General features: G+C 46.1%; 1 protein-coding gene across 1 annotated transcript in view; it reads right to left on the reverse strand.

Moving 5' to 3' along the window:
- Nucleotides 1-14,161, reverse strand: part of AFAP1 (actin filament associated protein 1) — a 133,534-nt gene extending 119,373 nt beyond the window's left edge. Inside the window, exons 1-2 of the mRNA XM_004383550.1 lie at nt 14,035-14,161; nt 9,895-9,992 (exon numbers count right to left, since the gene is read on the reverse strand). Coding sequence (XP_004383607.1) covers nt 9,895-9,992; nt 14,035-14,161 — 225 coding nt within the window. The remainder of the gene's footprint in view (nt 1-9,894; nt 9,993-14,034) is intronic.
- Between the last annotated feature and the right edge of the window lie 623 nt (nt 14,162-14,784).

Below are 14,784 nucleotides of genomic sequence, written 5' to 3' on the forward strand. Positions count from 1 at the left end.
TTGACATGTAGTGGGGTTGTTAACCATTGTCATAGGATAACGTGTACTGTTCAATGAGAAACTATTTTGTTCTGCAAACCCTCATCTAAAGTGAGAATAGCAGCACAACTGGAAGAACGTAATTGATGTCACTGAACTGTGCATGTAGAAATTTTTTAAATGGTGTATCTTTGGCTATGTGTATTTTCACCAAAAAAAAAGTCGAGAAGGGAGAGGGTTGACATGTCGTGGGGTTGTTAACCAATGTCATAAAACAATATGTGTACTGACTGTTTAACGAGAAACTATTTGTTCTGTAAACCTTCACCTAAAGTACAATTAAAAAAAAAACAACAACTCCGTGGAGCACAGTTCTTCTCTGACACACATGGAGTCACCAGGAGTCAGGGTCGACTCCACGGCCCATGGTGGATTATCCCCCTAACACCACGCAACCCGGAGCTGCTGACTTACTGAATAAAAATATTTTTAGGAAATGTCTTGACTGGGGTTCATACCCATCTTGCTATCCCCCAAAAGGAGTCTTCTTGGCTCTTTTTTCTTCATAAGGAGCTGAGCTACTCCTGCCTGAGAGTCGAGTTGTTCTGAAACAGAAGGGAAGAGGAAGGAAACAAAACACCCAGGGGCTCGTTTGGATGAGCCCTGCGTGACATGGCCGCGCTGGGGCTGGGCAGCAGCCACGGTGGCCGTCTACACAGATGGAGCCCATTTCCAAGGGACCCGCTGGCTTCTCCCCACGCTCGCTCAGCGCTTGCTGCAGACAAAGGTCGCCCGGTTTGACAGGTACTAAATGAAAACAGAAACCTTGTGGAAAGCACCGGGCTTCCCAGAAACGTTTTATTAGGCGTGTGGACATCTTGGCCTGTTCTTGTCGTCCCTGGAAAAGCAAGGGCTCGGTCTGACTGCCCGACTGCACTGCGTGCCACAGTCATGACTTCAGAGGTCCAGGGGAAGCGCTCCGTTTCCACAAGACACCCACGCTGACACCCTCCGCACTTCAAAAGACAGATCAACCCCAGCGAAGGAAGGAGTCAGCGCCCCCAGGGACGCCCCGGGCTGCTGAGAACTCAGGGTCACCGAGCAGTATCCAAACACTGCCTTCCTTTATAAAGGCGTCACTGACGTTACAAAGGGGACTTTTGGGCAAGCTAGCAGACCTTGAGAGCTCATCAGTATCTTTACATGTGGTGTGATGTGAGACATACACAGAAGAATAAGAAACAGACCCATTGTCTGGAACTTAAAATTTAGTGTAATTAAGGGACTGTCCAGAGGTAGTTAATCACTGCATCAAGCACTGTTAAGAACTTTTAAAGGGGGTATAAAGAGAACACTCTTATTTCTTAAAGAGGCTGTAATATACATAACTAATAAAACACAGTATTCAAGTCAATATGTGCCATAAAAGAGGCTAAAGAACAAGAAGTGTGATAGTGATTCAAATGAACAAGAAGTCACACCTAGCTGGAGCATCATGAACAGCACAGTAAAACAAGCTCCAGCAGTTCACCTTGCTTGGAGGATGGATTCCAAACCTTCCCGCAGGGCCCACGCGGCCAGCACAGTTTAACCCCCACGAGTATCCCAGCTTCATCTGCAAATCACCCACCCAGATCCTACTCTCCAGCAAGGCAGGGGTAAAAAGAAAAAGGGAAAAAAGCCAGTTGCTGTTGAGCTGACTCCAACTCATGACGACCCCATGTGTGTCGGAGTAGAGCTGCGCTTCATAGGGTTTTCAACGGCTGGTTTTTCAGAAGAAGATTGCCAGGCCTTTCTTCCAAGGCACCTCTGGGTGGACTAGAACCTCCAACCTTTCAGTTAGCAACCAAGTGCGTAAACCATTTGCACCACCCAAAGACTCCCATCTCTACCCTACTATGGGACCACAGCCCATTAACCAAAAGGCAAAACTTGATTTACTGATTTACTTGCTTTATAACATATTAGCTGAAAACTATCCAAAAAACACAGTACAGTTATCTCAGCCAGTCTCCACGGACTGACTCATTGAATCAGCAGCTGTTCTTCAAGCCCTCTATAAAAACCCTGACTCACGCCCGGGAAATCTGAGCAGGTCAACAGATTCCTCTCTCCAGCGTCTCCAAGAGGCCACCAGCTGAGGTGCGTCCACAAAGTCACATTTGTTCTTTACGTTCTTCCGTGTATGACTAGACTCATTTAATGAATGTGATTGACCATCACACAAAGCCATGAAAAAAAGTGTGTAAAAAGGGCCGGTGACCCCGAGTGGCTTTAGGTTTAGAAAAGATAAGCTGGGGAAAAAAAAGTTATTCAGGTGTGGGCAAGTCAACTAGCCGGAACACGGCAGCATAAAGTTCTCGGGATTCTGAACCCAGATTGCCTCATCAAGGGTTGTCTAAGGCTTAGATCCACTTTAAGGAAGCGACAGACAGCTGGTAACTATGAACGGAGGATCATGGTACAGAGCATGCAGAAAAGACAAGCAGGATCCAACGAGCAGCCCCTCCTCAGGGAAGACCAGCCAGGGCCCAGCTCACAAACGCAGTCATTTCTACAAGTGACAGCAGGGCCCACAGGCTGGGGCAAAACCCTGCCGGTGCCCGAGGGTGAGGCGCCAGTGGGGAGAGATTCCCCGGTGACCAGGCTGCCCCTCAAGAGTTATAGACTTAATGTGTTTAAAGTGTACAGCTTTTTGAAAATTTCTTACATTTCCCAACATTTTTGATTAAGCAACCACCAGTTCCGATTACATCAGCTAAGATGACTTCTCAAATGCCTTAAACCAGGGCAGCTTGCCACAGCGGTTTTGCAGCCAAGAGCAGGGGCGGAGCATTAGCCCAGGGAGAGAGGAAGAGAGAGAGAGAATGAATGAACCTGTGAGTTAATGAATGAGTGAATGAATGAATGAGTGAATGAATGGACAAATGAATGAATGAACAAATAATTCAATGACAGAAAAATGAATGAATGGATGGATGGATGAACCAATGAACAAACGATGGAATGAATGAACGAATGAGACAGACAAATGATGAACAAACGAACAAACGCATGAACAAATGAGCAATACATTGCATTTGGGGAGGAATCTCTAGGTGAAGACCGCCTGAAACTGCAGTCAGATGGAATCCACTCCGCCTGGCCCGGCTCGCCGGGACCCGCCGTGCACCCATGCCGGGTGTGACAGCGCTTCATGCAGCTCTAGGTGAAGACAGGCACTCAGAGCCGTCCAACCACTGCTGCTCTTCTGGCTGCTTCTAGAGGCTTCCATTCGCACCTTCAGCGTCTAACCCCCTTCCTGATATGAGCTGTGACGATGGAACACGAGACGTGAGGTACTCAGACACACCTTAGGAGAGCCACAGGTTCAAGACCAGCTCAAACACCCATGGCCATCGAGTCAATTCAGATTCATAGTGACCCTCGAGGTCAGAGGAGGACTGCCCCATAGGGTTTTCTAGGATAATCTTTACAAAAGCAGGCTGCCTCACCTTTCTCCCATGGAGCCACACGTGGGTTTGAACCACCACCCTTTTGGTTAGCAGCTGAGTGCTTAACCACTGTAACACCAGGGTTCCTAAGACCAGCTTAGACAGCAAAATAAAAGTAAACCAGGAGATACTAAACTCCTGACAAACCATGTATACCCACTCCTCGCTTGTCGACAGGGTTCAGTTCCAAAGACAAGGTCATTACGTGAAAATCAGCATTAGGCAAAAATGGAGGATGACCACATCTGATCACAAAATAGAGGATGATGACATCATTACGTAACTGACAAATTACCTCATTACCTGGCTTCCAGATTACATCATTACATCATTACATAGCTGCCAAGCCACCGGGAATCACGGCCCGGCCACGCTGACGCCCAACCTTAACCATCACAGCCAATGTCACGCTCATCTCCCACCTCGGCGTTTGTTGCTGCCCGATGTACGTTGTTAACGCACAAAATAGTCACATGGTAGATTTTTTGCTATTGTCATAAATGCGAAATGTCAGATAACGAGAATTGAAAAGTGAGGAATTAGATGTAGAAGCAAACAGGACTAATATTGTTGAGTTATATACTTCCAGACTGTAATTTTGCATTACATGTAAAAATAGCAAATGAGAAAATGAAAAACATAAAGACAGAATCAAGTCATAAAGGTGTCTACAACGGATAGGATGACTTAAAAAAGAAAACAATAATTAAAAAGAAGTTTATAAAGAAGGAAAAGTACATAATATACAATATTAAGAAGTATATAAAAATCGTATATTCAGTATGCTCTCAAATTTGTAAAGATTAAGTACATAAAATGAAAAATAATATAAATATATTTCTATATTATATATGCACTATAAATACAATGAAAATAAAAATATAATCCACCACTCGTCTGTCAGTTTGTCTCACTGTGGGGGCTTGTGTGTTGCTGTGATGCTAGAAGCTGTGCTACCGGTAGTTCAAATACCAGCAGGGTCACCCATGGCGGACAGGTTTCAGCGGAGCTTCCAGACTAAGATAGACGAGGAACAAGGACCTGGCAGTCTTCTGAAAAGAACTGGCCAGCGAAAACCTTATGACTAGCAGCAGAACACTGTCTGATACAGTGCTGGAAGATGAGCCCCTCAGGTTGGAAGGCACTCCGAATATGACAGGGGACGAGCTGCCTCCTCAAAGTAGAGTTGACCTTAATGACGTGGATGGAGTCAAGGTTTCAGGACCTTCATTTGCTGATGTGGCATGACTCAAAACGAGATGAAACAGCTGCAAACATCCATTAATAATCAGAATATGGAATATACAAAGTATGAATCTAGGAAAATTAGAAATAGTCAAAAATGAAATAGAATGCATAAAGATTGATACCCTTTGCATTAGTGAGCTGAAATGAACTGGTGTTAGCCATTTTGAATCAGACAATCATATGGTCTACTATTCAGAAATGACACATTGAAGAGGAATTGTCACATTCATCATCAAAAAAGAACATTTCAAGAACTATCCCAAAGTATACATTGCTGTCAGTGATAGGATAATATCCATGCGCCTACAAGGAAGACCAGTTAATATGACTATGATTCAAATTTATGCACCAACCCCTCTTAGCTCAAGTAGATACAAGAGACCAAAGAGACAGCTTCTGTCCAGAGGTGAGATGGGAGGGCAGAGAGAGTTAGGAGCTGGTTGAATGGACATGGGGAATCAGGGGCAGAAAGGAGGAGTGTGCTGTCACAGAATGGGGTGAGCAATTAGGGTCACATAACAATGTATGTATAAAATTTTGTATGGGAGACTAACTTGAAATGTAAACTTCATTTAAACTACAACAATTTAGAAAAAAAATTTATGCACCAACAACTAAGGCCAAAGATGATGAAATTGAGGATCTTTACCAACTTCAGCCACCTAAAATTGACCAACTATGCAATCAAGAAGTATTGATAACTACTAGTGATTGGAACGTGAAAGTTGGAAAAGAAGAAGGATCAATAGTTGGAAAGTATGGCCTTGGTGATAGAAACGATGCCGGAGATGACAGGATAGAATTTTGCAAGACCAACGATTTCTTCATTGCAAATACTTTTTTTCAACAACAGAAACGGCGACTATACACTTGCACTTTGTTGGATGGAAAACACAGGAATCAGATCGACTACATCTGTGGAAAGTGACGATGGAAAAGCTCAATATCGTCAGTCAGAACAAGGCCAGGGGCCGACTGCGGAACAGACCAATTGCTTATATGCAAGCTCAAGTTGAAGCTGAAGAAAATTAAAACAAGTCCACAAGAGCCAAAGTACAACCTTGAGTATATCCTACCTAAATTTAGAGACCATTTCCAGAATAGATTTGAACACTAATGACCAAAAACCAGACAAGTTATGGGATGACATCAAGGACGTCATACATGAAGAAAGCAAGAGATTATTAAAAAGACAGGAAAGAAAGAAAAGACCAAAATGGATGTCAGAAGAGACCCTAAAACTTGCTCTTGAACATAGAGAAGCTAAAGCAAAAGGAAAAAATGATGAAGTACAAGAGCTGAACAGTAGATTTCAAAGGGCAGCTCAAGAAGACAAAGCAAAGAATTATAATGAAATGTGCAAAGACCTGGACTTAGAAAACTTAAAAGGAAGAAGATACTTGACATTTTTGAAGCTGAAAGAACTGAAGAACAAATTCAAGCCTCAAGTTGCAATCTTGAAGGATTCTATGGACAAAAGATTGAATGATGCAGGAAGCAACAAAAGATATAAGGAATACAGAGTCATTGTACCAAAAAGAATTGGTCAACGTTCAACCATTTCAGGAGGCAGCACATGATCAGGAACCGATGGTACTGAAGGAAGAGGTCCAAGCTGCATTGAAGGCATTGGTGAAAAACAAGGCTCCAGGAATTGATGGAATATCAAATGAGATGTTTCAACAAAAGGATGCAACTCTGGAAGTGCTCACTGGTCTATGCCAAGAAATTTGGAAGACAGCTACCTGGCCAACTGACTAGAAAAGATCCATATCTGTGCCCATTCCAAAGGAGAGTGATCCAACATAATGTGGAAATTATCCAACAATATCATTAATATCACATTCAAGTAAAATTCTGCTGAAGATCGTTTGAAAGTAGTTGCAGCAGTACATCGACAGGGAACTGCCAGAAATTCAAGCCAGGTTCAGAAGAGGATGTGGAACGAGGGATATCATTAGTGATGTCAGACAGACCTTGGCTAAAAGTAAAGAACACCAGAAAGATGTTTACTTGCGTTTTATTGACTATGCAAAGGCATTCGAGTATGTGGATCATAACAAATTATGGATAACATTGCAAAGAATGGGAATTCCAGAACACTTCATTGTGCTTGTATGAACCTACACATAGACCAAGAGGCACTTGTTCAAACAGAACAAGGGAATACTGCGTCGTTTAAAATCAGAAAGGCATGCTTCAGGGTTGTATCCTTTCAGTCTGCATGCTGAGCCAATGATCCAAGAAGCTGGACTATATGAAGAAGAACGAGGCATCAGGATTGGAGGAAGACTCATTAACAACCTGCGATATGCAGGTGACACACCCTCGCTTGCTGAAAATGAAAAGAACTTGAAGTAGTTACTGCTGAAGATCAAAGACCACAGCCTTCAGTAGGAATTACACCTCAACATAAAGAAAACAAAAATCCTCACAACTGGACCAATAAGCAACATCATAATAAATCGAGAAAATATTGAGAGTATCAAGCATTTCATTTTACCTGCATCCACGAACAACGTCCATGGAAGTAGCAGTCAAGAAATCACACAACACATCGCAGTGGGTAAATCTGCTGCAAAAGACCTCTTTAAAGTGTTAAAAAGCAATGCTGGCACTTTGAGAACTAAGGTGCACCTGGCCCAAGCCATGGTATTTTCAATCACCTCATACGCATGTGAAAGCTGGACAATGAATAAGGAAGACCAAAGAAGACTTGATGTCTCTGAATTATAATGTTGGTGAAGAATATTGAATATACCATGGACTGTCAGAAGAATCAACATCTCTTGGAAGAGGGACAGCCAGATGCTGCTTAGAAGCAAGGATGGTGAGATTTTGTCTCACATACTTTGGACATGTTGTCAGGAAGGACCAGTCCCTGGAGAAGGGTATCATGCTTGGTAAAGTAGAGGGTCAGTGAAAAGAGGAAGACCCACAATGAGATGGACTGACACAGCGGCTGCAACAATGGGCTCAAGCATAACAACGATTGTGAGGATGGCACAGGACCGGGCAGTGTTTCGTCCTGTTGTACACGGGGTTGCAATGAGTTGGAAGACTTGACGGCACCTAACAACAGCGACATTTAATTTTTTATTGTTGGTTTTTTTTGTTGTTGTTTTTTTTCATGTTTTCTGCAGTGAGCTTGTTGGAAATGCAGCATCTAAGGACCCCTTTGGAACTCATGAATCAGAATCTGCATTTTAACGAGATCCCTGGGTGGTTGAATTAAACATTCAAGTTTGAGAGTGCTGCTCTAAAAATAACAGGTAGTCATAGAAGTTCCCTAGACACATCCAGACACCTTGAGAGACCAAGTTACTGGGGCTGAGATCTGGGGACCATGGTCTGGGACACATCTAGGTCAACTGGCATAACACAGTTCATAAAGGAAGTGTTCTGCATCCTACTTTGGTGAGTAGCTGAGTCTTGGGTCTTAAAGCTTGCAGGCGGCCATCTAAGATACATCTATTGCTCTCATCACATTCAGAGCAAAGGAGAATGAAGAAAACCAAAGATACAAGGAAAATACCAGTCCAAAGGACTAAAGGACCACATGAACCACGGTTTTCACCAGCCTGAGCCCAGAACTAGACGGTGCCCGGCTACCACCACTGACAGCTCTGACAGGGATCACAATAGAGGGTCCCAGACAGAGTGGGAGAAAAATGTAGGACAAAATTAAAACTCACAAAAAAAGACCAGACTTACTGGTCCGACAGAGACTGGAGGCACTCCAAGACTATGGTCTGTGGACACCCTGCTAACTCAGAACTGAAGTCCACCTTTCAGCCAAAGATTAGATATGCCTATGAAACAATCACCTCATATGCCAGAGAAAGCTCAACAATGCATAAGGAAGACTGAAGAAGAACTGATGCCTTTGAAATGTGGTGTTGGTGAAGAATATTGAATATACCATGGACTGCCAGAAGAACCAACAAGTCTGTCTTGGAAGAAGTACAGCCAGAATGCTTCTTAGAAGCAGGGATGGTGAGACTTTGTCTCACATACTTTGGACACGTTGTCAGGAGGGACCAGTCCCTGGAGAAAGACATCATGCTTGGTAAAGTAGAGGGTCAGCGAAAAAGAGGAAGACCCTCAACGAGATGGACTGACACAGTGGCTGCAACAACGTGCTCAAGCATAACGACGATTATGAGGATGGCGCAGGGCTGGGCAGTGTTTGGCTCTGTTTTATGTAGGATTCCTGAGTCAGAACCAACAGGACAGCACCTCCCAACAACATAAAACAATAACACATATGAGGAACGCGCTTCTTAGTTCAATCAAGCATGGGAGACCAACTGGCCAATGCCTGCCTGAAAGCAAAGAGGACAAGGGACAGCGAACCCGAAAGAATGGACGCGAGGAACCCAGGGTGGAAAGGGACAGAGTGCTGACACATCGCAAGGATTGCAACCAACATCGCAAAACTCCTTTTGTATGCATTCTTGAATAAGAAACTAATTTGCTCTGTAAACTTTCACCTAAAGCACAGTAAAACTAAAAAAAAAAAAAAAAACAGCCAGCAAACGGTTCACATGCTTGGCTCCTAAAAGAAACGTTGGTGATTCAGGTCCACCCAGAGGCACCTAGGAAGAAAGGCCTGGCGATCTACTAGGTTTTTTTGGATGCAAGCGGTACCAGGTGCCGTGGAGTCAATTCTGATTCATGGCAATCCCACATGCATCACAGTAGAATTAAGCCACACTGGGTTTTTAATGGCTGATTTTTCAGAAGTAAATCACCAGGCCTTTCTTCCGAGATCTGTCTGGGTGGACTTGAACTCCCAACCTTTCTATTAGCAGCCAAGTGCTTAAGCAGTTGTACCACCTAGGAATGCCATTAAAAAAAAAAAACCAAACCCATTGTCACCCAGCCCATTCTAACTCATAGCAACCCTATAGGACAGAGTAGAGCTGCCGGATAGGGTTTCCGAGGAGTGGCTGGTGGAGTTGACCAGCCGATCTTCTTGCTAACAGCCAAGCTCTTCACCACTGTGCCACCAGGGCTCCTAGAAGCTCGTAGGTCCTTAAAAAGACACTCAGAGGAGGGCCCTGGGCAAGCTGCAGGGTGCATTCCCCCAGAATGGCTCTTCCGTCACATGCCCGGGAGCGGAAGGACGCCAGGCCCGGGCCATTCCTGCCAGCACGGTGGGGGCACTCACCAGCCAGGGCTGAGGGATCTCCGGCAGAGGCAGCTGCGGAGGGGCCGGCAGGCTGGAGGTGGGCTCTTGCTTCTGAGCATGATCTTTCCCTTCAAAACCTGTAAGGATGAAGCAAACCACAGACCAGGATGAGGATGGGGAGGACGGGGTGCTGTGAGCGTCTCCTCTGTCTGAGGCCTGTGCTGACACTCTGCAAACACTCATTTTCTGCTACCCCTTTCCAGCAGTCCTAGGTCGGTAAGGTCACTCTCCATTTTGCAGGTGACAAATCTAAGGCTAAAAAAAGGTTAAGGGGTGTCATGGATTGAATTGTGCCCCCTAAAAACATCAGTCACCTTGGTTGGGTCATGATTTCCAGTACTGTATGATTGTGTACCATTTTGTAATCTGATGTGATTTCCTTACGTGTTGTAAACTCTCTTTGACATAGTAAAATGGATTAGCGGCAGTTATACTGATGAGGTCTACAAGAGTAGATAGTGTCTTACGCCAATATCTTTTGAGACCTCATACCATCAAGAAAGCAGTGCCGGGAGTAGAGCGCCTCCTTTGGACCTGAGATTCCTGTGCTGAGACACTCCCAGACCAAGGGAAGACTGATGACAAAGACCTTCCTCCAGAGCTGACAGAGAGAAGGCCTTCCCCTGGAGCCGGCGTCCTGAATTTGGACTTGCAGGCTACTATACTGTGAGAGAATAAACTCTTTGTTAAAGCCATCCACTTGTGGCGTGTCTGTGAGAACAGCACTAGATGACTAAGACAAGGGGCTAATGTAATCAGCAGCAGCCACAGGGGTGACGCTGGCTCTGCACCCTCCCCAGGGCCTCACTGCTGCTCCAAGAGCAAGCGGGCTCAACATGCATGAGCCTTCAAAACATCACGCAGAGAGAAATCAGCCAGCTGGAAAAAAATAAATACTGTTTGACCTCACTTATTTGAAAGAAGCAAATATACATGGTTGTTGGGTGCTGTCGAGTCAATTCCGACTCAGAGCGACCTCATGTGACAGAGCAGAACTGCCCCAAAGGGTTTCCTGGGCTGGCATCTTTATGGGAGCAGATTGCCAGGTCTTTCCCTCCCTCAGAGCCACTGGGGTAGGTTCAAACAACCAACCTTTCATTAGTAGCCAAGCGCTTAACGGTTGCTCCACCAGAGCTCCTTAAGCACCGTGGTAGAAGCCGGGAGCAGAGGCAGTAAAGACCTAGCCCCTGACTGTCACTGCAGCAAGGAGACAAGAACAGCAGCAGAGAACTGAAAACAGTAACAAAAGAAAGGAAAAGAAGGAACGAAACTCTATCTCTAAAAAAATACAACAATCAAAAGTAAGGAACTGGTGGACAGGAGTAACGGAAAACTAAATGGCTGAAGAAAGACTCAGTGAACTGGAAATTACCACAGGATGCTTCCAGCACGAAGATGGTGGAGGAAGGGAGGAAGGAACCCAGGGCAGCACGTGGTCAGGCCCAGAGGGTTCAAAACTGCCGCGTGTGACGGAAGTCGTTCACGAAAGGACAAGTAACGGAAGACCTCGCTTACGTGAACTATCCAGAAAAGGCAAAAGCGCAGAGACCAAAGTTTGCTAGTGGTCACCGGGGCGGGAGGGCGGGGACCCAGAAGCCTTGTTTGGGAAGCGCTGAGCTTCTGTTTACGGGGATGGAAAAGTTGGCCGCGGGTATTGGCGATGGCTGCGCGAGAAGTTGATGTAACTGGTGTTACTGTGGGGCGCACGCGAAAGACGTTGACCTGGCCAGTGGGCGTCATCTGGTTTTATAACAATGAAAAAAAGACGGTGAAAGAATAACGAACAGGAGGATAAACATTGATGAAGCAGAACAAAAACACACAACAGATCAAAGCGAAGCGAAGGCCAGAAGCGGGTTCTTTAAAGGGCCAGTAAAACTGGTAGTCTTATGCCATGATACTCACAATGTCCAGGATACAATAAAAAAGATAAAGAGCAAATATTATCAACATCAACAATGGTGATGAGGACCACATTATAGACCATAAGGAAATGAAAACGATCATGGGGGGACATTCCGAACACCTGGGTGACAATAAACAAAACCAAACCCACCGCCGTCCAGTCGATTCCTACTCGTAGCGACCCTACAGGACCGAGTAGAACTGCCCCGTAGGGTTTCCAAAGCTATAGTCTTTACGGAAGCAGACTGCCACATCTTTCTCCCTAAGAGCGACGGTGGATTCGAACCACTGACCTGTTGGTTAGCAGCCAAGCTCTTAACCACTGGCCAGCAGGGCTCTCTTTGGTGACAAAATATATAAAAATTTAGTTTCAATGAATAAATCCTTAGAAAACACAATACACCAAAACTGACACAGAAGCAAAGGCCGAAGGGTTTCATATATATTTAAAAAAAAAAAATTTTCTAATTAAAATCTTTCCCACCAAAAAAAAAAAAAAAATAAAATCTGTGCTACGTTCAGATCAGGAGTCTGTCATGGCTGGAGAGAAGAATTTATATAAAAGGCTGAAAAGAAACACACACATCTCTACTGATAAAAGCAAGCACAGACGCCCACAGCCATCTTCACCGAACTCTTACAACGGATCAGGCACGACTTTTAAATATCTGACATTCCCTCCTTCAGTCCTGAAGACATTCCCACCAGCCAGATGGGCCTCCTTCGCCTTCCTCACGGATGAAGAGACTAAGGCAGAGGGGTGCAGTAACTTGTACATGGTCACGCATTTGGTAAGGGGCAGACGGCTTTGGGGTTCACACCATGACCACCGATTATCAGGAGCCTTGCAGGATGGCCTGGAGTCCCCAGGCGGTGCAAATGGTTAATACACTCGGCTGCTTACTAAAAGGTTGGTGGTTCAAATCCACCCAGATGTGCCTCAGAAGAAAGGCCTGGCAATCTTCTTCCATAACAATTACAGCAAAGACAATCCTGTGGAGCATAATTCTACACTGACATGCATCAGGTCGCCATGAGTCAGAATCGACTCAATGGCCTGGGTTTTTGTTTTGTTTTTTCCATCCGCCTATGCCCCACAGCAGAGCCCCCGTGGCACAACGGTTAAGTGCTCGGCTGCTAACAAAAAGCCGCTCTGTGGGAGAAAGACCTGGTGACCTGTTTCTGTAAAGATGACAGCCTGGGAAACCCTATGGGGCAGTTCTACTCTGTCACACGGGGTCACTGTGAGTCAAATCCACTCGAAGGCACACATCAACAAGAACAATACAGATTGAATAAGACCTGGTGATCTGCTCCTGTAAAGATTACTGCCTGGGAAACCCTATGGGGTAGTTAGTTCTGCTCTGTCACACGGGGTCACTATGAGTCAAATCCACTTGCTGGCACCCAACAACGACAACATCCCCCACAGAGCCTTTCAGCCGATACCGCCACACCCTCCAGCACCCCCATCTCCCACTAACAGGCCCGGACTCTCCCCTCAGCATTCTCCTAGCACCTGGCTGCCCTCTACAGCAGGGCTCAGCCTGCGTTTCTGCCGCAGCCGCCTTGCAGAGAGGGCTCCCCAGCAGGCGTGAGGCTGCTGTCTGCACGGGGGCCTGTCAGCGTGGTCTGCCCTGGGCTGGCGTCGGGGAACCTGGATTTGGGGACAGTCCCCCCACCCTAACTGGTAAGAGTGGTCCGCTGTGCCGACGCTGTGGTGAACGCCCGCTTTCCTCCTGGGAGTTAGATGTTGGACAGTACCAGGCTCCAGTCTAAACCCCGGGTGCTGTGTCTCCAGTGGGTTTCCCTGGGCAGAAACTGTCCACCTGTGGGGCTACATTTCCGTAGCTGGGGGAGAGCGGGCCCTGGTGACCCCACGGGAGGGAGAGCGTGTCTTTCCCCCTAGGATCCCCCTCAGGGGCCCCTCACTACATGCTTTAATCAGTCCCCTGAGTCAGTCCTTACAGTGATTCTCTGAATAAGGGGATGGTCTTGGGGACCCCGACACCCCCACTCTCCTATTTGCTCCTTAAAGCCTTTTCCCCTACCTAGAGATGAACGTGTGCCCGGCAGGAAGCACAGGCCTTCGCTGAATGCTTGACAAATAATTTAACAATGAACGGACAGATACCCGTCTTAGCCAGAATTAGCCCTAAAGATGGTGCAGAGCAAAAAGAGGCTGGGAGAACCAAGGGTTCGGACGGCACTCACCTTTGGAGGACTGGATCCTCAGCAGGATGTTGGTGATCACGGCCTTCTTCTCCCTGACGGTGGATGTCAGGTACTCGTGGTCCAGGAGTTCCAGAAAGAGACGGAGTTCAACTATTAACTCTTCCATTGCTAGGAACAAAGGAGAGAAAAAGGGTGTCATCAGCCCCACTGGTCTGGAAGCGTCCAGGTTCACTCACAATGTTTCATTTTCAGCTTAAGCAGCAAATGGAGCTTCGCCACACAGAAAACGAGGCAGTGTGGCTCAGCTGTAGGACCCTCGCCTTCCATGCGGGAGACCCGGGTTTCCCTCGCCTTCCATGCGGGAGACCCAGGTTTGAGCCCCGGCCAGCGCACCTCAAGCACAGCCACCAACCACCTGTCTGTGGAGGCGTGTGTGGCTGTGATGCTGAACAGCTGTCAGTGGAGCTTCCAGACTAAGAGAGACTAGGAAGAAAGGCCTGGCGATGTACTTCCGAAAACCAGCCGATAAAAACCCTATAGATCACAAAAGTTCAGTCCACGGCTGATCACAGGGACGATGCAGGACCGGGTAGCGTTTTGCTCTCTTGTGTGTGGGGTCGCTGTAAGTAGGGGGCCAAATGACGGCAGCTAACAGCAAGAAGAAACTGAAAAACAAATTTGCCGACACCAGGTCAACTAGAAGATTCACGCAGCATCTAGACAAAAGCACGCTCCTTACAAGAAAATCCAACACCTCTACAACAAAAAGACAAATAATCCTATTAAAAA

This window comes from Trichechus manatus, unplaced genomic scaffold (assembly GCF_000243295.1).
Source record: "Trichechus manatus latirostris isolate Lorelei unplaced genomic scaffold, TriManLat1.0 scaffold00111, whole genome shotgun sequence".
Classification (NCBI taxonomy): domain Eukaryota; kingdom Metazoa; phylum Chordata; class Mammalia; order Sirenia; family Trichechidae; genus Trichechus; species Trichechus manatus.